Source organism: Ixodes scapularis, unplaced genomic scaffold, assembly GCF_016920785.2.
Source record: "Ixodes scapularis isolate PalLabHiFi unplaced genomic scaffold, ASM1692078v2 PGA_scaffold6__148_contigs__length_123643588, whole genome shotgun sequence".
Taxonomy (NCBI): domain Eukaryota; kingdom Metazoa; phylum Arthropoda; class Arachnida; order Ixodida; family Ixodidae; genus Ixodes; species Ixodes scapularis.
The window spans coordinates 42,559,998-42,586,436 of NW_024609881.1; the positions used below are offsets into that span (position 1 = coordinate 42,559,998).

Below are 26,439 nucleotides of genomic sequence, written 5' to 3' on the forward strand. Positions count from 1 at the left end.
CTGCGCCTTGACCTCGCCCCCTCCCTGCCTTCTAGTGAGCTCTGTCCCGTGACCCGCAGCAGCGCGCGAGCTACATGCTGATAAGCATCGAGATCCGGAAGGGCGCGCCTGGCAGCCGCGTTTTTCTTGGTCTGCTTGTTTTCAGTTGCAATTCGAACTTCGCTTGTCCAACCTGCTTCGGTCTGTCGTCGAACCCTCCAGTCTTATTAGAAGGTCTCTCGACAACGTATTGGATGCGCACCAAAGCTGTCAGTGTTTGAAAAGTCCTACGCGTTTATCGGCAGCAAGCGATTCTTCAAAGAAGTCAGGAATTCTTGCGGTTTGGTTGGGTTCGGCAAATGACAACTTGTGCGCCGCATCGTGTTGAAACTTCAAGGAGCCTTCCTTCTCGTTTTTGTGTTTGTGTGGTTGTCCTGCTCTGACCATGTCGACATATATTTTGGATTACATCGTTAGGTCAGCTATTATTATGGTGAGTGCACTGCAACCTACTTGTTGGCAACGATTGACCGTTCTTCTACGCGTTCTCTTCCAGATTAGCCATAGAACTATGCAGTGTCCAGTCTCGCGGCGGCCGGGAGAATAATTTCCCCAAAAGTCTGCCATATAGTCTGAAATTACCTCGGCTGTAGAAAAGCTTAGAGTGCCTCTTCACATTTCACAGATCGCTTGCACGTTTGTACTTGTCCATGGAATAAGTTGTAATAAACTTCTAAGCGAATTGAAAACAATCTTTTGTGTCTGTTTGCCTGCCTATTTGCAAGCACCTGCGCGAGCACGATTTTTCCACGTATTTCCTCTATGTTAGATATAGGTCTATGAGTTTCGGGGCGTCTTAAATAGGTTTAAGATAACCAAACTTCCAGACGATACCCATTTAGGGCTCGCGAATAATTTGCCTATCCGAATGGCGCGTTCAAATGTGTGGTCACGTGAATGGTGGAAAGGGCACCCGTATCAAAACGGGTACCCGTATCCCATAATCACGTTTGATCCAAACGAATCGACAGGTTCGCCATCTATTTGATTCAAACGGGTCGACCAGTTTCCCACTTGTTTGAATTTCGCATGTTTTTTTTTGTTTTGTTTTTTTCAGTAGGGGTTGCCCGTCTGAAAGGATGGGACTGGAAATAGCGCACTCTCCGGTCATCATAAAACGCAGCGCTGCTTCTAAAGTTGTGATCGCTAGATCAAAATACGCTGTTGCGATTTTTTTTTTCATTACTGTAATAATCCAGTAGGTATGACAACAAAATGGGTCGGCAGCGTTTCATGTGCCCAACCACAAAATAAAAAAAAGTTTTCCACCACCATACATACACCTTTTAAGACACTGCCCACGTTCAAATAGTGCGTATCATATTTAAAACATGCGAGGCACGACTATAGCTCATTCGCAGACAAGCTTAATTTTGGAAGCAATTTATTGCTTGCAGTATGGTCGGTAACAAATCAGCTTTTTCGGCTAATAAGATACTCTTACATTTTAGAACAGTAACTGATAACCTACGTACGTTACTTACACTGTAAAAAATGTATGTAATACAACAGAAAATATCCAGAAAGTTTCGGTAAAAATACCAAAGCGGTTCTGTTAAGCTAAACTACAGGCACACTTCTCTGTGAAAAAACAGAGATTACATTATTTATAAGAAACAGATTGATTTGGTAAAAAAATAGTCCATAGAAACTGAAATTCTCGGTAAAAAAACAAGACTTTACGTTATTCTCATAAACGTAGTTGTAGGGTAAAAAAACAGTCAGTTAAAACTTACTTTCTGCAAGAAAACAGTTTCTGTTATTCCTTGACCACATCGCTTTTTGATAGTAAATAGGAAGCAAACTACTTGCCAGTAATGAGCCAGTAATTGTTGTATTGAGTCTAATTATTTATTGAAATAGATGTAATCAGCTAACCTTTAAAATAATGATTTAAGGGTAAAGGTGTCAATTGAAAACTTGTAGAGGGCCTTAAGGTGGAGGTGTTTGCAACGTGGTGCGCTTTGTGTGCCCTTCTATCCAGCTTTCAAAAAACGGCCGCACCACCTGATTACACCCCCTCGTATATTACTCACTCGCGGAGAGCAAGGTCAATGATCAGAGGCAGGCAATTGATTGAGCTCGTAGCAGGCAATTGAGCACGTAGGCAGGCAATTGAGCACGTAGCCTCCCCTGCACCGTCAATTTAGGGGAGGGGGAGCGGAGGCCTTGGCCCCGACCGTGAGCAGCGCCATGAACGAATTATGTACCTCGGGTGCAACGTTGCCTGGGTGATAGCTCTGGGTGATAGTTCAGCGCGCGAATAAACCCTATTTGCATGCATTCGAAGAAAGGCAAGCAAATATGATAGGAAAGGTGGGGTTGAAACTGCAGCGCTGTTTGGCAGGCGCGCCGGTTCTGGTTCAGGTTCGCCGCGGTCCGATACAAGGAGACATCCTTTTTCAAACTCACTGCCGCCGTCGCGTGGCGGGGTAACATAAAAAAAGAGTTCCTCGTTTTCGTTTATTTATTTATTTATTGTGAATTTGGCTTTTTTTTTTTATTCATTTTTATTTGAGAATGAAAGTTTCGGTTTTCATCGGCGAATATTTTTAGAGATCAAAGCTTACCACTTCTTTTTTTTTTTTTTTTTTTGGGGGGGGGGGGTGAATGTTCCATATTTTTTAATCAGGTTTGGCCAAAATAGAGTACATTAGACGCAGATCTCAATCAATCAACCCGTGGCAGCACTTGTAAAGTTATGTTTAATCGGGACGATTTTAATCTCGAAATTTTAAAAAATTTTAAATCTCGAAATTCTCATGCATAATTTTTGGCGCGCTTTTTGTCCGTCATATTTATGGAATTATCAAGGCTGCTTCCCTCTAATCAGAGAAATACTTGAAAGAGAGTGTTGAAACAGCTTTGGGCTTCTTTGTGGAAGCCGTGTACAGTACAAACAGGATGACTCCCCTCCCCCACAAAAGAAAACAAAAGTAAGATAAAACGGCCTGACAAACAAAATTGGAAGGCCTGTTATGTTATCCCTAAGACGACTTGAAGGCGAAAGCCCGGGTGGTGGTGCATTAAAGACAGACGCATGATTTACATTGTTTCACGTACTGTTTCTTTTTAGATTCTCTTTTTTCACGACCTCGAGGGCGATTTTAGAGGTACGGAAACAAAAATTGAAATATTCATATTTTGTTCGTAAATGAGTCAATCATGACGGATAATAACCGTAAATGATAATCGCACGTTTGTATTTTGAACGACTGGCTATATTTTTTGTTCCAAACGGTCCACTCGAGCAAGCGCTCGAAGAGAAGCGAACGGAGAGCGCGATGCGTCATGGTATATCCGGCGCAAACAAAAACAGAAAGAAAAGATTCCCCGCATACGTGACGTAGCAAGGCTGGCGTGGTTATGAGCTTTGCCCTTGGTGGCGTTGTCAGCATTGTGTTGCTGTCAGTAGCGTCAGCGCGTTACAACCGAGCCGTTCGAAGTACCCGTGGGGTGACGAGCGTGCGGCTGGCCCAAGGAGCACGTAGCTCCCACAACACTGTCAGCTTAGGGCTGAACGTGGTGGACAAAGCAACTTTTTCCGAGTTTTGAGGGACGGGCTTGCACATGACGTCACTTCCGATGCCCTCCAGAGAAAAGGGGAAGAAGGAGCTCCCCTCTTATCAGGATCCTCCTTTGTGCCTCCCGGATTTGTACAGGCGTCGCTATTCTCCCCCCAGAAGATTATAGGAGATTAATCTGTCAACCAAAATTCTTACAAAAGCAGCTTTCCTCTCCTCCTTTTACTTGGTGTTCAAAAGTATGCGATGCGACGTCAATGCAAGGAGCCTAGAGGGAGAATGGCTGTTTCCGGTTGCACGAACGAGGGTCCGAGAAAGAGGGAAGTCCTTCCTTTCCACCTTCTTGGACCATTCGGTGAAATGCGCGATTTGTGGGCTCAGGAAGAAGGCTAAGAATTGAAACGTTGAAATGTCAAAGAGTGGCGCTGCTCCGAAGGAATCTGCTACGTCTCGACTACGTAGCAGATTCCACAACGTTGCTAGACTACCTCCCAAATAGGCTCCGCATGCAGCCAACAGGTGCACACTGAAAGTCGTTTATTTAGCTTTAAAATTAGTTTTTTTTCTCCTTTTCAACGGAAGACTGGTGTTTTTGAGGTTAGGGTGCAACATGCAACACATTAAAGCTAGGAAATGAGCGCTGAAATTTCGTTTCCCTACCCCTTTAAGGACGACCTCAAGAACTACGTCGAGAATGACGTCATAGAGGTGGACGTTAAAGACTACGTCTAAAACGACTTCTAGGACGACCTCGAGGACAACCTCAAGGACGACGTCAAAGACGACGTCTAGGACGACATCTAGAACGACCTCTAGCGCGATCTACAGGACGACCTCAACGACGGCGTCAATGTCGACGTCCAGGACAAACTCTAGGATGACGTCAAGGTCGTCAGGTCCTTCGAAGAGGGTCCAAATGTGAAGGAGTGTGCGTGCAGAATATTTTTCATGCCTTTCGTGTGGACAGGTTTTCGCTCAAGGACTTTCAAGGTCGACTGAACGATGAAACATATAAGGCTTTCGCCTTGATAAAAACACTCCAAGTCCGATCCTTACACGACGACAGCGAAATTGACGCGCAACGACTGAATCACGAAGAGGAACGTAAATTGCAACCATGACAGACCCCAATACTCCCTAAAGAGCGCTGCCCTGTCCCCGAACAGAACACTTCGCGGTCACGTACGATGACAGATGCCCCCCTCCCTTTCCCCTTCTCTTCTTGGCGTTCCTTACTAGTCTAAGATGCTGACATTTTCCGGTGAAAACCGAATTTCTAAAAGTTAATTCGGCATACTTTTATCGGTGTTTATTGGTCAAAACGGAAAACGCCGAGCCCTACATATAAATAAACATCTGTGGATAAAAATGTATTAAGAGGCTAGGTAAACCGACGCCCTCGTGCCGAGAGACGCCGGAGCACGTGCACTTTGCAAATACACAAAAAACAATGATCGGGCGACAGGCGGTGAAATGACCAAGGTTTCATCAGTCCACACAAGGACCGGCTTGCTCCGCACCAGCGGATCTGAAGGCACAGGCAGCGGAGATGACGAGCCGACAGCGCACGGCGCAGACAGGCACAAGGTCGGGGCAAGCGCAGGAGTCCAAAACTCCAAGCCCGACCGTGGCCGGGGATTGTGTGCGCGTGTTTGGGTGGGGAAGGGGGGGGGGGGGGGGGAGGAAGTGGGTTAAGAGCACGTCTGCGCGTCTGGCGCGTTACAGCAAGGCTGTGTTCCTAAATCTTACTCGAGCAGATCCGAATTACTTCGGCGGTTCATGTCACGCATGTCAAGCGACCACACCCCTAGAACAACCTAAAACGCCGAGTCAAATCAACTACGTTTGGAATGCGGCCCACCACTACTCAAGGCAGCCCAGTCTGTATCAGTGGGTCCGTGGTTTATGAGCCTCTGTTCGACGCGCGCGCCCTGCGCAGGGAAGCAATCTGTCGGTGTTGCGTTGCCGCCTCAGGCACGTTGATATTTTTATTTAAACGGAGAAGTTCGGTTGATTGAGCTTCTGTTCTTAATTTAATTCAGGCTTCTTTCTATTCATGACGTGCGATGCTCATATGAGAATAAAACACCATGGCCTTCGGCACTGATCTTTAGGGCCATAAGCTCCATGAGCAGACGACAGTGTCTCATTTGATCTCCGCTAGATGGAAGCAGGAGCGGCGAGAGTACTGCTGGCGGCGCGCGCGTGCGCAAATATAAGACCTTTTGAGCCTCCGTCGCGTGGGCGCTGCCATCTTGGAATGACGTGACGCGGCCGCCATAAGGTCGCTTCAACTCGTCGCTCCGCTATCCCTTAGCTCCGCGCCTTGGCGAAAGCGTTGCGCTCGCGTTTTTCGTCGCGTTTCACTGCGTCTTTCGCATTATTGTAAATCACCGCCCGATCATGCCATCATTATGTGCCCGACGACATCTGCAGTTAATTCTGTAACATATTTTGACTATTTTCACCGTCGGCGTACCGGATACGTGTGAAAACAGAGGAGGTACCGGAATCAGCGTCAGCGCTGGCGCATATTGAGCCCAATTATTTATGACAACTGAAGTTTGCTCAGTGATAGTGGCGCAATATCCTAAATATGTGAAGTACACTGTATATGCATAGCCACACTTTTCGGATTTAAGGAATGTGACCAAAATACTCAGTATATGAAGCTATGTGTGTTTCCTGAAACCCTGCGGCCTTGTCTTCGTAACAAATTTAAAACGGTTGTTTTTGATTATATAGCATATATACGATATACATGTTTCGAACGTTTAATTCACATTTTATCTGATGCTCGCGATAACCGTGAAGTCCACATCAGGCGTTTCCTTTGTTCACGGCATGACACGTAAATTTGTTAGACGTTCTTAATTATTTTTGCATTATAAACGTTTGCTTGATTTGTTTATTTTTGAAGTTAAAGAAACTGTACACTTCTGTCTGTCCCATGTTTGCAGTAATTAAAGGGTGCTAAGAATTTTAATACGAGGTTTAATTTGTTTATTTAAGTTATTTCAACACAAAAAAACCTGTGGGAAAAAATCTGTCACAGGCAGCTTGAAAGTGCCAAGGGCTCGCAATATGTGATGCCGAAAAGAATCCATCTAAATGGAAATCGCCCGAGTTCAGCATTATTGATCCTAGGTTGCATCAGTTTGAATAGAGACCTGTCTAGACAGGTTCATGAAGATATGCCTAGAATTCGATTTTAGCCAAACGTGCATAATATCACCACTCCCGGGCCCTTTAATTTTATTTGGCAAAGTTTATACAAAGACAAATTTTCAGACTTCAATTGATGGGCCTGTCCCTTATCTCATGTGTCAAGCACATCGTAATCAATTGCCAGTAAAACAAATAGTTAATTTTCTAACTCAAATGGTATGAAATGCTGTTATAAGTACTTTAGCAAGTCAATAGGTAAAGGAATCCTCACCCCCCCCCCCCCTCCCCCTTTTCCGAGCTAGGACGGAGTATAGAATTATATCTCGAGTACTTAATTTCTTTAAAGAAAACACCCCGAGCATATATCACTCATTTCTTAGAATATCCGTGTATTATAGGAGACATTTCGAATCTCTAAGGTTCACAAAAAGTTTGGTGTCCGCGAAAATCGGACACTGAGCAGTGAACTTGCGACTTCGTGTGTTTTTCGCGATTCAGGAGGTTTTTAATCAAATTGGGGGCCTGCATTTTTACTATACATCGACTCATTAGTCTCTTCATTCGTTAATTTTTCTAGAAACTATAGGGTCAGTGGGTACGGCCTTAGACGATGGAAATCCTCCCTGTGCGTCATATATTGTTTTGCCGCCGAACCTGACCGAAATTAACGACGAACATGACCAGATACATCATAAAGTGTTCGTAAAAAAGTTGCGAATATGACTGGAAACCACTTTGTGGTTCTCAAATTGGCTCAGTACCACAGTTTTATTTATTGTGTACTATAACGGCCACATTTGCATCACGAACTTAGGCGAAACTGAACACATAAACACAGCCGCGAGCGCGCTGAAACCGAAACCAACCAAATTGAAACCACTCAATGGCGGCGAATGCGCCAGCGCCCTCTACCCGCCGCTCGGGTAACTACTGAAATGAAAAGGCCTGGAGAAGGAGCCCCGTTGGCCTCGCCGCCACGCCAGCCACGCGAAGGAGGCTGCAAAGCGGCGAAATCTTCGCGGGTTCGCCAGTTTTTTCCTGGCGTCTTTGTTTGGACGAGGATCCGTTCATTACGAGGTGAGTGTTTTTTTTTTATCTTTTTTTTTATCTCCATACTCCGCGCAAGCTAGGTGTGCAAAAGCGACCACGCCGTATGTTGAACCAAATACGTAGTGTTCGCGAGCCCGTTACAGGCCAAAGCAGGGAAGCGGTGTCGAAGAAGAAAGACTTTCGGTCTTCGGAAACGGTGTCGAAGAAGGAAGTCTTTCTTCTTCGACACCGTTTCCCTGCTTTTACCACCGTCTCGGGTTTTCTGCATTCTGATCAACATCCACCAGCTCGCCTGCGCACTCACAGTTTTTTTCCGTTACAGGCGCCCGTTTTAAACATGCTTGGAAGTGTTGCGGTGTTGCGCCAGATACCGTTGAACAACACCGACACTGAGGAAGGCGTGCGGGTAGCGCACGCTGCAGCGTGTTAACTGCGTCTGATTGAGCGCCATGTTATCGAAAGTTGTTTAGCAAAAGAACACGTTTTAGAAAGCGGAGCTTGGTACGCGGCGGTTCTTTGTCGTACAAGCTGTCACACCTCGCACCTCAATTCGGGCTCTCTCGGAACTGTCAAGTAAATGCGGAGGTGTGGTGGTGCGGTGCGGTGCAGTGCGGTGCGGTGCGGGGGATGGACATCACTGCCGCCAAGGGTTCGGCAAGCTCGGCGGCGGAAATGGGTTGTGAGCGGCAGCCAATCTGCGTACGGGCCGCGTGCTATTTCTCCCTGAACCGAACCTGAAGACGTTAGCTTGCCGGTTGTACCGCGCTTGAAAAGTTTCGTGTGATCTATTGTTAGGTCAGTTTAAATTTGTTTTTAAATGTAAATATTTTACTCCTTCAGGAACCCACGGGGGCTGCCATGTCATTCGCCCGAGGTATCCGCTAAAAACAGGTGAGCGCAACAATTACCACCAAACTAATTGTATAAATGCATTTTCCATTGAGGCTTGTATTCGCAAGTTCCAGCTACGGTGTCGCCGCTCAGGCAACTATTTACTGAAGTACAATAAGGATGAATAATTTCACTCGAGCAAGTACGAAGCATAGGCGAGGGAGGTTTATAATGAACGAGAAACGGCACATAACACGATGCTAGTTCGATAAACAGAGGTACCGTGATCTGCTGATCCACCGCGCCGCTGCCGCATCGAATTACGATGCCGAAAGCCACGGGAAGCTCGAAAGCTCAACTGGGATCGACGGCGCTCGACCTGCGTCCGCTCGTCGCCGGATCCGCCGAACAACGCTGCTCGCTTTGCCTGGCTTGAAGCTTCGCACCGTCTCGGCACTGGAGAATGTCTCCTGCACGGTGTCAGCGTGTGTGCGTGTTCGACGGGTGGATGATCCTCAGCGGAGACTACGAGCATACGGTAGCAGTGATCGAAAACGTTGACGGGAAGGGATCGGGCTACTTCAAAACGGTCTTGACACGTGGTTTCGTGTAGACTTTGAAGATTAGGTCTGACAACAAAGGTAGGCTAAATAGGCTTTATTTTGCGTTTTCAAAGTCCAAGTGCACATTCTGTAATATGTGAAGATATTTTTGTGGTTTTGCTGCTAGTATGTAGTTACTGAGCAACAACTATCTGTGCCAGTGGTTTGTAACAAACTTCGCGATTGTTGAATAAATCATGAACCACAACATTTCTGCAACGTTGTTTCATTTAGCATACTGTGCACGTACGTGCTGATGCCTAGTAAAACAGTGTTGGTAAAACGGTCTTGGTGCTCATTTTTGCATTTTTACGCAGTTAGCTGAGCTGCTTTATGAAGCGTTTGATTGTACGCACTAGCGTGTTCATTGGAAAGCAATTGCATGATGCATTGTGTTGAATGCCTCTTCAATCAGGTGCTTTTGCATGTCTTCGTAAAGCCGTTTTTTTTTCCCCTTCTCTGCCAGTGTTAACAAATGGGGACGTCACTAACGATACCTTGCGCAAAACATCCATTCCGAGTTCATGACATCGTATGAGGGAGTCTGCCCATTATTGCTGGCTTTACGTCCTTTTACTCATGTCAGGTTTGGCAGTCGTGTGTCCGATAATCTTTCCAGAGGAATTTATGGTGTGATCGTCTGGTTCAGCAGAATCGTGCGAGTTCGCAGGCGACATGGTTTCGACTAGGTTGGCAGAGTCTGATTTCGTACGAAGCGCGCCTGGCCGGAGCGGGGGCCGAAGCGCGACGCATATAATCCGCCAGAAGCTGGAATCAAATTTCGGGCGCAGAATACAGCGAGCTTGAAGAACACTTCTGCGCTCGTCGCAGGCTGAGACGAGACTTCATCAATCCGCATCGAAATCCTTTTCTATCTTTGCGGGAGGACATTTCTTACGTATTTATAGGCATGAACCCTTCGATAGCAGCATCACAGTTGGTGCTGCTTGAAATGATTCACATCTCTAGCAGGGCAATGATCAGAAGAGAGCAGATTCGACTCACTTTCCACGATACCGACTAATGCTGGAACTTGCGAATACTATACGTTTAAGAACATTTCGATTTGTGTCTGCATACGTGTGCCTAGCATAACAGATAGGACATTTTCCCCGATGTCCTTATGAAAGAGGTAGAATTGTTTTTATTAAAAAAGTTGGTTTCATAATATTTTATAACTATTACTATGAAGTTAATGGTGAATTCAAGTGGTCAATGTCCGGCAAAAGCGTTCGCGTGGTGAGGATCAGCCAAACGCGCGGTGTTCGGGTGGTTGTTCTCCGGCAAGCGCCGGCAACTTTCGGCGCTTTTTTCACGCCGGAAAGTTGCTTCGTCCCAACCTTTCTATTCGCATTAGAACCCCCAGCTGCCCGAGGCCTTTGTCGGCCTTTAAAAAAGCCTTTGCCCAAGAGCCCATCCTCCGCCTCATCCGCATCCCTGTGAGTTCCCCATAGTGGCTGCCGCCTCGGCAGAAGGAGGGGAATCGGTCTATCCTGATATATCTCCCTGTTCACATTCGTAACTTCATATCCGTTCTTAAAGCTCAGTCTCCAAATTGTCCTGTTAGCCTCCAGGACTGCCCTCTTTGTACCTATCTCCTTGTCCCCTGACGTCCGGGACGGTGCACATTACATTGCACACCATCCCAGAGGTTATGGACCTCAACTGTCTCAAGCCCTCCTCAATTTGTGTTGGCAAGCCTCTGTAACGCTGTAACTGCCACAAACAGTCGCATTTGAGGATGTGTAAAAAAATATAAACAAGGAGCGCACAGTTATGTCCGGTGCTATCCCAACGATCGCCTTGCTGCTTTGTAGCCAAGGGTCTACATGCAGACAGATCAAAACAGCAAAATACTTCGCGTGTCAAAACAAGGTTGGCCAAGAAAAAAATATTTTTTTTATTAATTCGGTAAAATTGCCAGCACCTCCAAGTCTTTCGAAAATCCGAAACATGTAAAAAAATGCCTGCGTGCCCATAGATTCCCAGAAAATATGTCACGACATTGCATGCGTAAACCACATTACCTCGTTATGCCCAGATTTAGCAGTTGTGTCAACTTTCAGAACAGTGAATTTAATGAAAGCCAAAGTAAGTATGATGCAGAACTGACACGCCCCTTTTGCAGGTGTTGACAGAATTGTTTGCCTTTTTCTTGCCTTGGCCCTTTGTCTTTTTTTTTTTTTTGCATTATAACAGTTTCACAAGAGACCGTTCAGCATTCAGACCAGCTACCTCTAAACAAATCAATTGAATGACTGGTTCTGCATTTTTGTTTATCTTTACTGCGGAGTACTTATCTAATTCAATCAATTTTTTTTTCAGTGCAATGTACACCTGCAGCATTTGTCATTGCTGCTGTACCAGTTTATCACTCTTTCTGAAGCACGTTACATTGCATAAGAATGCCAGCAACATGCAGATTCAGTGCCCCCTCTCAGGATGCAAGAGGGTATTCAGGAAGATTGGTTCCGTCTATAGCCACCTGTCACGTGACCACAAATACTGGAGTAGATTTGAGGCACCCCTTGCTCTGCTTCACGAGGCTGTTCCACTTGCGTGCAGTGTAGCCACTTGTCTTCAAGTCTGCAGCAATTTGAAGTCACTAATCTGTCATCTGAAAGGTCACATTTTGCAACTGGAGGCGATTACATGCCCTTTCCCTGGATGCACTAGGACCTACAAGAAGAAGTCATCGTTTGAATCTCATATATCACGCTGTCACCGATTTGCAATGCAACAGGCTCACGTAGATGAACAGAGATCTCTCGACAGCTTCGATCATTCTCCTGATCAGGAGGTTGGTGCGTCATGTGATGTGGGGTCTCAATCGAACGGTGACTTTGTGAGAAATCAGAGTCAAGTAATTGATGCTTTTGGGCTCCTGTATCTACGTCTTCTGTCCGAGCATCTGGTGCCATCGTCCACAGTGCAAATTATCAGTGAGGCGTTCTTTGACTTGCAGAACAATAATTTGGAGCAAATGTTATCAGAATTAAGAAGAAAACTGGATTCTGTTGGAATTAGTGACAGCACATCTCAGGAAGTCCTACACCTCTTATCTGACAATGACCAGATACTCAAAGCACACAGCAGCTCAGGTGTGCTACGGTCACCATACGCCCGTAAAGAATACTTCAAGGAGAGGTTCAGTTATGTAGAGCCTGTAGCGATCCTGTTGGGAAAGAACAAGAAAAATCAAGATGCTACGTTTCATTACGTCCCAATAATTGACACTCTCAAGGCATTGCTGTATGATGAGTCAGTTGTCAGTCAGTGTTTGAATCCACTTAGCACGGAAGAGGGCGTACTCCGGGACTTTGTGGATGGAATAGTGCACAAGTCAATTCCCTTGTTTGATCAGCAGTCGGATGCCGTGAAGTTGCTGCTGTTTCAAGATGCATTTGAAGTCGTGAATCCCCTTGGCTCAGCAAAGAAAAAGCACAAGATACTTGCAGTGTACTTCATGCTCGGAAACCTCTACCCATGGAACAGATCACGCATTCACGCAATTCAACTTGTGCTTCTATGTAAAGAGTCCGACTTTGAGTTTTTCGGGCAAGAAAAGGTATTTGCACCACTGCTAGAGGACATCCGGAGGCTTGAAAACGGAAGCTGTCAGCTGAGAGACGGCAAGAACCTGTATGGAGCTGTTGTGGCGATCCTTGGTGACAATCTGGGAAGCCACACAATAGGTGGCTTTGTTGAGAACTTTAGCAAAGCAAAGCACATGTGTCGGTTTTGTTTAACAGAGAAAAAAGATATGTTTGTTGAGTCCAATCTGACTGGCACTTTCGAGCTGAGGAAAAAGTCCAACTATGACAGGTCTCTAACAATTTTGAGTCAAGATGACACGCTCATTGTTCACGAAGGAGTGAAATTTGACTCATTGTTTAATCGCTTGAGGTACTTCCATGTGTGTGCACCGGGCCTGCCACCTTGTCTAGGTCACGATTTGTTTGAGGGTGTTGTGTCTTATGATATTGCATTGTATGTACAATACTTCGTCCACAAGTGCAGGTGGTTCACACTGGAAGAGTTAAACAGAAGCATCTCCTTATTTAATTTCAAGCAAGGAGATGCAAATGATCGCCCCTCGGAAGTGAATTTAAAGCAGAAGCTGAGCGGGCATGCAGTTCAGAACTGGAACATGCTAAGGTTCCTGCCTGTGTTTGTTTTCGGCAAAGTACTAGATCTCGATGATCCTGTGTGGCAGCAGGTGTTGATGCTCTCAGAGATCGTCCAGCTGATCTGCACTCCAGCCATCTCGCTTCCAATGATAATGCGGCTGAAGGACCTGATTGAGGATTATCTTCTAGGGAGACTAGAGCTGTTTCCATTTTGTTCTCTACGACCTAAGCACCACTTTCTTGCGCACTATCCTTACCTCATCATGCAGTTTGGCCCATTAATAAGAGTTTGGACTATGCGCTGTGAAAGCAAGCACGGTTACTTCAGAAAATGCGCGAGAAATTGTCAAAACTTCAAAAATATCACATCCACCCTAGCTGAACGACACCAGCTTCTCCAAGCATACAAGGCATCTGGTTGCCTCTTTCCAACTGCCTATCCTTTCACATCTGCATCAAGACTTCAGTTGAGTCTATACAGTGATGACATTCGAAAGGTCATAAAGGATTTTTTTGGATCTGATGATGATATCTACTACGCCTATAATGCCGAGTACCGAGGACTTGCGTACAGGAGGGACATGATTCTGGTCTTATCACGAGAAGATGATCGGCTGGTGTTTGGTCAGATAATTCTAATTCTGGCAAAAGGCCCTGCGATGTGCTTCCTTGTACGAGTCACCCGGTCGTCCTTGGAACCTTCAATGCAGTTGTATAACCTCTATGATTGTGAATCTGGAAGTTTGAAATGTGTTACTCCAAGCAGCATAATTGACTATGTTCCTCTTGAAGCATACCGGCTGGGCCAAGCACAGCGCCCCATTGTGGTGCTGAAGCATGCAGTTTTGGATTTGATTTAATGATTTCCTTACATTGTCTCTCTTAGATGGAGCTTTCATCGCTTATTGCCGGCTGGCTGCCAAGCCTCCCATCAGAAGATGTGGAAACTGTTGTTTCCAAGCTAGAAGAGTGCGGTGTAGCAACCATGGAGCATCTAAAGTACATTGAGGAGAGCGACCTGGACCTCCTAAACCCAGTGAATAGAAGGATCCTTTTGGAAAGGTTTCGCGAAGTCAGTGTGACAACCAAGGCACCCATACCTGCTGCACAACCTACAGCGAGTGTTCCTCTTCCAAGCACCTCACGTTTCGAGAATTGGAGCGAAGACTTCTCCATTCCATGGGATTCGTTTCCACAGAGGCTTCTGGAAGCATGCTACAAGAATGCAAGGCCAACAAAGTCTGACCTGAACCAAATGGTGAGGCAATTGAGTAACAGAATTATCCAGGAGAGCTTCTCGCCGGGCAGGCGCCACCTGAGGGTAATCGCTTCAAAGATTGTAGCTAAGTATCCGTTGTCATTTCAAGACATGCTGCAAGGCACAGTTATTGGACAAGGCGTTGAAACTTTGCTCTGGAAACTAGAGAATTGTGTAAATAACAAGAAGAGGCCCCTAGCGCAACCTCTTCCAGAAGAGAGCACATCCGACCCTGATGCGTTTCATCAGCCCGCAAAGACAGACCGTCGGGACTCCTACGGATGCGTGGCCTGGAAGCCTGAGCTGCCTCCAGGAGAGACAGCCTACACTCAGGATGAAAAGAGAGAACGTCTGGTAACAGAATATCGCAGGGTATCTCGGGATGATAGACTAGTCAGAAAACTCATGAGTGAGACTTACGCAACCCAGAGGCTACTGATCAACAGCTCCAAGGGGGTAGGCAAGGTGAAAGAGGACTGGCCTTTCCTGTTTGAGGAGCACCATTTTCTCAATCATGCAGAGCTACTGCTCGGATTCAACGTCAGCGAAGTCTTTGATGATAACATGAAAAAGGTTGGAGTACAACTGTACAGGTACGCCTACAGTCAACTGAAGAACGAGGCTGTGAAGAAGTGCCTTAAGGACATTGAGGATGCTAAAAAAACTCTAAAAAATGTGACCCCCGAATATGACAGCACTCCGCTCCTGCTGCTGGCAATCTTCGGTGAAGACATTGAATTGATCTTCAAAAATGTTGAGGTAAGTTTTTGTATTCAATGCCCTTAGTATAACGGTTGCTTTACGTTTTTTAAGCGAAGTAGATCTACAGAAATCTAAAATAGAAGTAAATCATCAAGATGTCACGTGAAAATGGAATAGAAGCACCGCGGGCGGTATTATTAGTCAAAAATGGGTGTGATACACTATTTTTTTTATTCAATCTGTTTACTGTGCGCCACAAACAGCTCTAGGCCTTAGTAGTATGCACACCACGCAACTCGTAAAACAAAGAGCACAGTTACAAAGACATTAAAGATAAAAAACAAATCCAAGTCACTTTTACTGAGTTAAAAATGAATTTCAATTATGTCATCTGTAATTCGAGTTTAACATTTCATGAATAAGATAAAGAAGAGGCTTTGTTGTGCTTTTTCGGAACACAAAAAGAAATGGCGCTAAACGGTGCTTCAGGCGTCTGCGTTTTCTTGCACTAATCCTCACTACATCCGCTTGAGACGGTGCGTCATTTATCGAATTCACTACCTTGCACAAAAACAACATATAGCAACAACGTGTCAGTTCTTTTCGTGCCAGGGCTTACTCTCTCCGTTAGGTGTGAAGGCGCTGCTAGCCTGAGCTAGCCTCAGGCAGTACCTTTGAATTGTTCAAAATTGTTTGTTTATGTAGAATTCTTGAAAACATTCAAGTAGCTTGCCCTCTAAATGTGGCAAAAGCAAATTAGACCCAAGTGCTTAGACATAGCACGAGTCATACTAAAAGGACATTAGGTCGTCTATCCTCATTTTTGTTTACTCTTTGTCTTTCAGGAGAATGCCACTGACTCGGATCTGGGTGATATGGACCCAAGCCCGATCATATGTGTTAAAGGTCAGTATGTGCTTTCAAATTCTGGCCCGAAGCATGAAGGTGGACGAGTTCTGTTCTCATACTGCATCAATTGTTATTTATAGGAGCCAACAACTACACAGCAAGCGAGTTCACAATTTGTGTTGACACAGTGCCGGTGATGACCACAAGCAACAGGGCAGGCTCATTCAAGTTGATGTTCCTGCTCTATTTTGTGTTGAACATTTCGTTCCCAGAAGAAGTGGGCCTTACACTTGAATTTATTCAAAGGTAAGTGCTTCATCACCCCTGCTTTTATTGTTAAATTTGATCTGCTTGTCATATGAAAGATGTATCCTTTACACAAAACATAGCTTCCATTGGAAGAACCCCAGTGCCTGCTGATTTCTTACAATGCTTTGATTTTGCATGCTAAGACCTCAAGCTAATGTTTTCATTGTTTCATTTGGATCATTCTAACTACAGAAATTACTTCTCAGGGGCCACAAAGCTGAATGGCATATTCACAACGATATAGTGCATAAAGGAAACTTTTTTTGCACAAATGAGGTCAGTTTTTAAGACAGTTTTATGAGTGATGTTAATCATTTTGTGATGAAAGTCTAACCCCATACATGTCGTGGGAGAAATGATTGCTGTTGTTGAAAACAAAAAAGATGAACTATGTCATTTTTTATCTTGGGCTAGTTGGCTCGAAAATAGCATAGTGTAAACCATAAGTAAGCAATTTTCCAGTCCCGGGAGCCCTAAAATACTGCAATGTGGTCCGGCGACCACCTTCCCTCCTCACGCACAAACACACACGCACGCGCACACATGCAAACATGCGCATGCACACATACACAAACCCATCTCACCTTGCTCATTACACTCATCAGTGGGTGCAGTCTAGTCTCATTTGCACACGACTTCATCAATTGGAATGAAGGGCATTTCAGCTGCACATGGTGAAAGGGAGACCGTTTATACGCCCAGAAAATGCATGGCTTCCACCTCCTGTAAATGTATCGATAGCAGCGTGCTCTCTTTTGTGTTAAGCCCTGATCCGTAATTACTGCACACCTCGTGCAAGAGTTATTGTTTTCAGATGGCAAGGAATATCGTGGACACTATATTGTTTTCATTCTCAATATTAAGCACTCCACCAGAGAAGCTATATATTTTGTGCCTCTGTGCTCTATGCTGTCATTAAATATTCCTGAGAAACGTGCCAAAGAAAACTTGCACGTCCAAGGTAATAGTAAAATATTTTAAAGTCAGTGCCAGTGTCACCATCAGCACTTCAGCTTCACAAGACCCCATGCTCTCACTGTCCACATTCTAGTTTACACTGTGATGCTAGGATGGCGAGAAACAAAGGTAACAGTATGAAGTCTCCACAGCAGCTGAGTTTATTTTCTAGAGAATGACAACTAATATACATTTAAACGACTAAAGGGGGATGGAAGAACAGACGTGCACTTTTAGATTGCACATCTGTAAAATATGAAACAAGCTAGTTGACTGAAACTAGCGAAACAGGATGGAACACTCCAAGTGGTGCTAAAGTGCCCGACAAAACTACCTCTTTGAAGGCTCTATAAGTCGATCGACTGGCAGAGGTTACCATTTTTTTCTACTGATATACGTGAAACATGAAATAGTTGTGTAGACAAACACCTGGAACAAAAACTCCCGAATAAAAGTACCACAAGTGTTCATTGAAATGTAAACATGGCTGATTAACACAGTTACCATGCTTCTCTAGCCAGCATTTTTGTTAAGGCTATTTTAGAGAAATTTTTTTTCTTAAACAAAATGTCTTATTCCTTGGCACGCATTGAACAATTTATTGTTCAGCAAGTCCGGGAGTAGGGTTTTGTTCTCATTTACGTTTACACTGTTTTAATTCTCAAGCAAGCTTTAAACAAAAAGGGATCACTCTAAGCGATTGAAACGAACTGTATTTGTCAGCAGGCATCTTGCAAAAGAGAGTATTGTTTTGTTGAGCCTGATAAAACTAATTCATTGAAACTAATTGATTAAATATTGATTTAAGGGCAAAAGTGTCAATTGGGAGCTTGTAGAGAGCTTTAAAGAGGCCTCGATGGAGGTGCTTGCATTATATCACACTTTGCCTGGTTCTTTTCTCCAGCCTTCAAAAAACGCCCACAAAATGCCAAGAATACCACATGACATCGCACTCCCCTAATCGCAGCGCACGCTTGTGCTGCGAGTGGGCGTTTTTTTTTGGGGGGTTGGATAAAAGAAGCACTCAAGGTGCACCACATTGCAAACTCCTCCATTGGGTGTTTATTCAGGCTCTCTACAACATTCCAATCGACACCTTTAATTTCCTTTAAATATTTACAGAACAAGGTTATTAGTCGTAATTATTTAATTAGGCACAATAAAAAAAGATATTGGCCCTGGCAAGACGTGTGCTAAGAAATGCAGTTGGTTCCATTCGCCTGTAATGCTCCGCTTTTTTTTAAGCTTGGTTCCAGACAACTGTAACACCCTGTGTACCTTATTAAGCGACCAGGCGCACTTTTCCCTAAAATCATTACTTATTAATATGTGGCGGTGCGCGTAATTCCCGCCGGCGGTTCAAACATCTTGAACATGGCGGCAACCCAGATATCTGGTTCACAACACTTTGGTGTCCTTATTGGAAATGAATGTATCATTATCCATATGATGGACATCTGCCAAATCCGTCGTTGGCACTCACCAACATCGCATCCATATTTTTCCTATCTAACGCATAGTTTTTGTAGGAAAGTTTTGGCCAGCATTCCATAATCTCCCTGTGTATTTAGATAATACATGTTTCATGGGGAACAATGCTATAGTAAAAAGATATGTTTGTTTGATTTCAGGGGTATTGCAAGCATCAACCCACCGAGGGGCACCAAGATTCTTAAAAAGAAGAAGAAGCAACACTGTGTGTCACCCGCGGTTGCCAAGCTGATGGCTTCCCTGGAGGAATATGCCTTTTAAGCTGAAACAGTCTTAAAGCCTTCCTGATTCAAATAAAAGGTATGTTCCGGAAATGTCATCTTTAAGCCCAAGCAAGGCAAAGGGAAGGAATAAAAAGGTGGCATAAATAGAGCGGTACGCTGTCAATTGTACCGGATAAATTGGCTTCTGAATTTTCACCACACGTGTACTCTAGTGGTGCACATTACCTTGTGAACTTCTAAAGCATAGATCCATTTCTGTGAGCAATAAGGACAAGAATCCTTGTAGCCTCTATGGCGGGCACCAATGCAGGCGACCGAGTCGCAGTGAGCGGCTAGAGCCCGATGCGAAATGAGTACTCGCATTTCACATAAAATGGAAGACTCATTTCAAAACGGGCGCGGGTCGAATCGAGCGGTCAACTGGCGATGCGACTTGGTTGTCTGTGTCGTTGCCCACCATAGAGATGCACGTTTGCAAGATAACTAGTGCCATTAAAATACATGTTTGGGTAAAATTTGATATAGCTGTGTGCAGAAGCTAATTTTGAGGTACCAATTCACAGCCTACCACTATTTAGGCCACCCTACACTGGGTTTAATTATAATGCAAGGGTGCAAGCGAGTTGGACAAGAATGATGAAAATAATTCCTGGAGAAGAGGAACAAGGACAAACAGAAATCCCCAAACACAGTTAGGTGACTGGTGAGCAACCGAAAAGATCCGCCTGGTCCTGGTATCGAACCCGGGACCTCTCCCTTACAGGTGGAGCGCTCTACCAACTGAGCTAACCAAGGGTTAGACGTCAGTAGAGCAAACGGGTTTGTGTTTGTCCTTTGTCCTTGTTTCCCTTCTCCAGGGATTATTTTCATCATTCTTGTGCAGCTCGCTTTCACCCTTGCATGTAATTGCATTATAATTATAACCTTAAATTGCAAGCTTCACCCTCGTTGGTGTTAGACTGGTGGCAGCTGATAAAACCCGTTTGCTCTATTGACGTCTAAGCCCTGGTTAGCTCAGTTGGTAGAGCGCTCCACCTGTAATGGAGAGGTCCCGGGTTCGATACCAGGACCAGGCGGATTTTTTCGGTTGCTCACCAGTCACCTAGCTGTGTTTGGAGATTTGTGTTTGTCCTTTGTCCTTGTTCCCCTTCTGAAGGAATTATTTTCATCACTACACTGGGTGTTTGGTTTTAGCTGCCCCAAGTTTTCAAAACATTAAGTTTCATCAGGTAACTTCATTTTGCAATCAGCTTACTCTACTTAGCGGACACTACAAAGTTGTTTGTGGAAGGAGGTGGCTAATTAACATATATTTTAAATTAACTTCTAATTAGTAAACGGAGCCATATTCTTGCAATTAGAAACTTGCTGGCCATAGTCGAAAGCCACTAAACCTGTTCATTAGAAATGCTGGGAGAACCTGCATTGTTTTCACATTCATTTAATGTAAAATCTATGCACCTCACAGAAATAGGGTGGGCACCCCATTGGTCATAGTCAAGAGAACCATTTAATAAGGCATGTAGTGCTTACGATAATTAAGTTTTAAAATAGTTTTGCATACAATGATATTAACCAGTTTTAGAGACTTGCTGGGCATAATCGGAAATCACTAAATCTGTTAATTTTAGAAGGATTGGGGGCAGGTACGAAGAGTGATATTTCACAAAAGGTACCACTTTTCATACAGGCGCAAGCCTGGCAAAGCGAAAATGTGGATGATGAGACGGAAAAACTTGGAGGTCACGACAGATTTGCAGGCCAGAGAAACAATACATGTGCTCCTAGTCTCTAAATTTGAATAATTTAGTGGTTTCTCACGATGCTTATCAAGTTTCTAATTGTAACTATACGCTTATTTTTTTAACGAAAAGGTTAATTAAAACATCTGTTGTTCCTAGTGGCCGCCAAGTCAAGCAAACTAATGGCACTATCAAGATTTCCCTGGTGCAAGTTCTCTTCAATATTTTTGTCCATAAAAAGAATACCAGGTATATACTCAGGAAGTGTATCGTTAAGAGCCCAAGAGGGCAGAGTTAAGAGTCGAAGTAGGTATGTTCAATAAATTCCATTTAGTCTGAGCCCCAAGCGGGCCAAAGTTAAGAAATAAAACTGCAGTTTCTAATAGTCTGTTGAAGACAAGCCATCTGTTCAGAGCCAAAGCGTGGCGAATGCAAGAAATAAAGTGGTTATTTACAAATATTACAATATCTCATGTTTTCTTTCTTTAACAAGTTTGACGACTTCTTTCATCGCGAACATCCCGGCGTTAATAAGTCCAGGAAGGTAGGGAAGGTGTAAATATGGCGTGTTCCCAAAATAATCAGTGGTTTATTTCAATTCATCTGGAATATTTGATCTCACTGACATTTCTGTGCCACAGAAAAAAAAAGAGTTCTCAAGTTGATCTCAGAAACATTATACTTAATTTGAATTTCGGCTAATTAAAAATAACCCTCTAAAAAGCTGCAAGCCTGCGAGCTTTTGAAGCTTGCAAAATGTTGGTTGATGAGCCCAATTTGAAAACATGTTTCTTTCACACGTCTACAGAATACAGTAACTATTGCCGTATTCTGTATGCAGGGTGCGGTAACAATGTACAAGGGCAGGTATAAAACTATAAGGCCTCAAAATGCTTTGTCGCAAAATATAGCGTATTTATTCATCAAATAAATTATTGCCATGTTTCTCACAGGCAGTTAGTAATTTATCAATAACTATTCAAACTCTTCACATTCACATTGCAAAGTAAAACTCAATTCCGCCCCTGTAGAGGTCGTTACTCCTACTTTGAGACTCGTGTGCAGTGTCGGCTTGTCTTCCGAGAAATGTAGTCCTAGTCTAGGCGAAACAAAAGGTAGTTAACAAATGCACTCGGAAGATGCCACTTTCTGGATGTTGATGATCTGGAACTGCATGCCAATCTGCCAAGTCGAAGCAAGGACTTTTACAGGACTGGAATTCAGCGCCTTACTCAGCAATAGAGAAAGACTAAATAATAATGGAGGCATTGTTAAAACAAGTGTAAATGTTTAAGAATATGTCGATAATCGGTAGCGAGTAAGTATATGCGCTACCTTACAAGAAAATTTGACATTACCCTGTCACTTTCTGTTGTACATGTTTCTTTGTGTACTGGTCCCGCAAAGGCGACAGACAGCAACAGCCGGCTCTGAGAAACCTCCAGCATTCACACAGGTGTTATCTTTGGCAGGCTTGAATCACTCGAGCTTCGTTCCCGAGCTCAGTGTGCTCCGTGAACGAGGCATGACTGAATGCAAGCATGCCAAACTTCGCTTTGCATTGATGCTGCATGCAATCGTGTTTTCTCTGTGTCGGCTGTTGCTTATGTCGCTCTAGTAGGACTCGGGCTTAACATATTTTTTCTCGATGCTGTGGGACAGTTATTTTTATTACGTAAACTCTGTTACATGTTTTAATGAAAAATAACTTTCTTGTTAAAAATCTTTTTAAGTTGTCTTTCTACAAAGGTATAGAACAGAAACTCTGTTTCCTTTTCAAAATAAACTTTTTTTCACGATATTCAAAAATAGAAAGTCGATCTTTTTACAGAGTCCCAGAACAGAAACTCTGTTTACTTTTCGAAAAAAACTGTTTTTAAACAACATTTAAAAATAGAAAGTCGATCTTTTTACAGAGTCCCAGAACAGACAACCATTCTTTTAACAGAAATCATTTTCCCGCAAAATTGGGACAACAGAGTGTCGATTTTTTTACGAAGTTCCAAAACAGACAATCCTTCTTTTAACAAAGGCCGGTGTTTTCAAAATAATCGACTACAGAAAGCCGATCTTTTTACAAAGTTCCAGAACAGACACTCTTTGTTTTAACAGAAACCGGTTTTTCGCAAAATTTGACAACAGAAAGTGTATTTTTTTTACAGAAAAGCCAAGAACAGGAAATGCTATGATTTTAACGGAAAGTATGAAAACAGGGAAACAGACGAAAACAGAAAATTCGTGGCAAGAAACTTGCCAAGCTTTTTCTGTTTTTTTACACAGTTATTTTTTACAGTGTATATGTAATAACAGGTGACGTAATTACATAGCTCTATGTTTTCTACTCGAAACGTAAAAAATAAATACATGTTAATTTGTTTTTTGTTTTTAGGTACCAAGTGAGTTCTAGCACGAATCTCACATATCTTCAAAACTTGCTGTCTTTTCCCTCATGCAAACACTCAAACTATATTTTTAAAAAACAACGTACAATGTGCATTACTTATTATCGCTAAAGGTAAGGATAACGCGTTTGTTTTATTTTGAGATAACGCAGGTCGGTAGCGCTATGTGTATATATATATATATATATATTGCATCTAAGCAGCGATGTATTTCGTTCCTTTTTTTGCTAACGCCTACAACCCTCCTTGCCTGTGACTTCGATGCGCTGAGTGTGACTTACACATATACATTGAGGTCACTTGGGGTCCCGAAGCCTTTCCACCAAAAGGTCACGCAGGTGGAAGGGGTGGGATCACGGGTATCGAGGAACACCCTAGACTCTGGATGGGCTGGATCAACATCTGTCGTGTTCACGTACAGGAAGTGTCCTGCGACATTTTCCCATGAAACGGGAAACAACAAATATATATTAAGCGTATGCAGACAACTTTTTATGATAAAAAATATGAAGAATAAAAGGCGACAGCATTGCGATACAATCCAAACTCATTCAGATCAATCCTAAATTACAAATTACCTTTCACTTCCTTTATGTCACAAAACAAAAGGTGCAAAAAACAAAAATCATTGTTCAATACCAATAAGTATCAGCTGCATGCATTTAATTATAAAGAACTTAAGATAAAACTTCTGCTTGATCATATTTCGTGCAACACTAATGCCTCATACGAGTGACCCCTGTCAACCGGACCATTAAAGGAAATAAAGAGGTATATGAATCGGCGGCACATCGAAAATTTCAAAATGTCCAGCAAGCCGCAAGTTCTACCGCTGACCTGAAATTCCAAAATACGATGATGTTGCTCTTGACAATTTGCATTTCAAATGCAGAAAAAATGTTTTTCACACTGCCCACTATTGCCAATTTTAACGATTTGTACTCCAATTCAATCAAATATAATGATTTGCAGATTTGCGAAGCCCCACAATACCTCCGATGTCTTTCAAACGCCAAAAGAGGCCTACCAAATAAAGAGAAGTATTGTCGAAATGACAGCAACACTATAACAGAGATGCTCAAATGTAAAATACAAACCCTAAGCACACTATTGCTATTCCGGAAACGTTGAAAGATGCAGTTTCAGGTGAGGGCACTGAAACAGCTGAAACATGCCTCACAGGAATGTCTGAACAAATCTTCATTGAGAGCGGAATAAATGTTTGAACTCTGTTCTTACAGTCACCATAGCATCTTAAAAAACGTGGGGTGCGACGAGTAGCGAGTATCTTTTTACCACTCGGCGGCCAGTGGCGTTGCGAAATTAGACAATTCGCCGTTCTTTCGACGAGACTTGATACGAGGGTTCTTTCCGTTGTGCTCACCAGCATTGGCCTGCAAGGTGTGGTCGGGAACCTTCAGCGCTTTGCTTTGAACGACGCGCCATATTCTCGGGCTGGAATGCTCCCAGTAGAAGCCACACGGACTTCCGAGTTCGAAAGTACATTTGTCTAAAATAAGAAAAAAAAGATGCGTTGACCGCTAAGTGTGGGCAACATAGCGTTTCAACGCCGCGAATATACACAGTGTTTCATAGAAGGCAGGCCAAATCTCTCCTGCGAAAACTAAACATCGCACAGAAAAAAGGTTGATGCCGTGTTGCCTGCCCGAGAGCCTGTTTATGAAAAATAATAACGTTTAAAAATATAACTTATTAAAGTTTTTTTTTAGAAAGTAACTTTTTATTTGTTCATTTGAAGGCCATAGTTTCAATTAGAAACTTACTCGGCATCATCAATAACCTCTATATCAACCCTTTTTAGACAACTATAAAGCATGCCGAGCGTTTTACCATGTTCTGAGGAACCCTTCAATTCTCACGCGGGGCTAGTGCAGGAGGTAGAGAACAGGTTTAGAGCACCAAAAGAGTATGATATGTGACATTTAACATTTCGTTTCACGTGTTTAAGTTATGCTCAGCGTATAAGATCAATATTTTTTTTATGTCTAAGCATATTTGTAGCCTCGAGATTAGCCCAATCTACTCTCTTGAGTTAAAATGTTGGCTCTTCGAGGCAGTTTGAAGAAAAGAAGAGGTGCTGTATATTTTATAGTGCATAAACTGCGATGAGCTACAGCTGCGTACAAAGCTTTTCCGAGTGATATCGGCACATCACTCACATACATATATCCTAAATGAAATTTGTCATTGTTTTGCTCAATATATTTGTAAAACTGTCCAATTTGTTCGTGTATTCTGAACTTCAGTGTCGTGTAATAAATATATGTTCACTGATTTAAAAGAAGAAAACATGCGATTTCCGTTTGCAAAATTACTGCCTGCCTGGTTTAAAATTCAAAATATTTGCTTTGTGATATAGGGTTAATTTTCTGGATAGGCTAATTAACTTGTCATTTCATGAAACCTTTTCATAAGGAATCATTGCACGGCGACTTGTGAGTGCACTTGTTGATTAGAGCACTCACCTATCAGTGGACATTTGCCAGAAGTCACCTCCAAGTCATCCAAGGCAATCAAGCCAGATGAAATGTGGACCTCCAGGGTAAACTGCGAGCAGGTATACAATAAATGCAAAGCTAAATGCAACAAAAAGTTAAATGGGAGCACAAGTTAACTTTTTATTATCACCTATCGGACTTCAAACCGAATTAACATAATAATACCTATTGAAATTATTTCGTTTATATTCTTTCTTTTATATCTGATATATAGCGCATGGGCCTAATGGAATATTTTACAACCTGCTATCAATAACTAGGTAATGTTTCATAGCATTTTAAAATTCTGAGCAATTATGCATGTGAAAAATGCACAAGCTTGGCGCCTCCTTGACGCTCCCGACAATGCTCAGCAATATTTCAACTAGGAGAGCACCATCTATAAACGTCAGTAAAAACTGCCTCAAATCCTTTTTTTACAAGGTAAGCTTACGCATTTATGCTTTAACCTCTCCCACAACTCGAAAAAAATACTCTCACGTAGCCACAACTGAGACTAGCCACTTTTCGCGGTTCATTTAACCTTGGTTTTATGCGATTGACCCAGGTGGTATACACCTTATTGCGACGGTGCACAACACGACGCTGACACAATGATGCATTACTCCATTCTGAACCATAGGTCCACCCATATGACCTGGT

The 26,439-nt window shown here is 43.3% G+C and overlaps 2 protein-coding genes across 2 annotated transcripts in view; one reads left to right on the forward strand and one right to left on the reverse strand.

Moving 5' to 3' along the window:
* LOC8039626 (MAM and LDL-receptor class A domain-containing protein 2) overlaps positions 1–26,439 on the reverse strand; it is a 297,389-nt gene that overhangs the window by 164,113 nt on the left and 106,837 nt on the right. Inside the window, exons 25-27 of the mRNA XM_040210496.1 lie at positions 25,765–25,846; positions 24,663–24,788; positions 23,560–23,707 (exon numbers count right to left, since the gene is read on the reverse strand). Coding sequence (XP_040066430.1) covers positions 23,560–23,707; positions 24,663–24,788; positions 25,765–25,846 — 356 coding nt within the window. The remainder of the gene's footprint in view (positions 1–23,559; positions 23,708–24,662; positions 24,789–25,764; positions 25,847–26,439) is intronic.
* LOC115328346 lies at positions 7,681–21,337 on the forward strand. The gene is made up of 7 exons (XM_040210494.3): positions 7,681–7,808; positions 8,622–8,672; positions 14,231–15,361; positions 16,150–16,210; positions 16,294–16,459; positions 19,051–19,210; positions 21,036–21,337. The coding sequence occupies exons 3-6, from the start codon at positions 14,231–14,233 to the stop codon at positions 19,169–19,171; spliced, it is 1,479 nt and encodes a 492-aa protein (XP_040066428.1). The 5' UTR covers positions 7,681–7,808; positions 8,622–8,672; the 3' UTR covers positions 19,172–19,210; positions 21,036–21,337.

Excerpts from the sequence above, each read along its gene's own strand:
- LOC115328346 (XM_040210494.3), top strand. The coding sequence starts at position 14,231 with ATGGAGCTTTCATCGCTTATTGCCGGCTGGCTGCCAAGCCTCCCATCA. Across the intron at positions 16,211-16,293 it reads CCCGATCATATGTGTTAAAG|GAGCCAACAACTACACAGCA; the intron begins GTCAGTATGTGC and ends TGTTATTTATAG. Across the intron at positions 16,460-19,050 it reads ACACTTGAATTTATTCAAAG|GGGTATTGCAAGCATCAACC; the intron begins GTAAGTGCTTCA and ends GTTTGATTTCAG.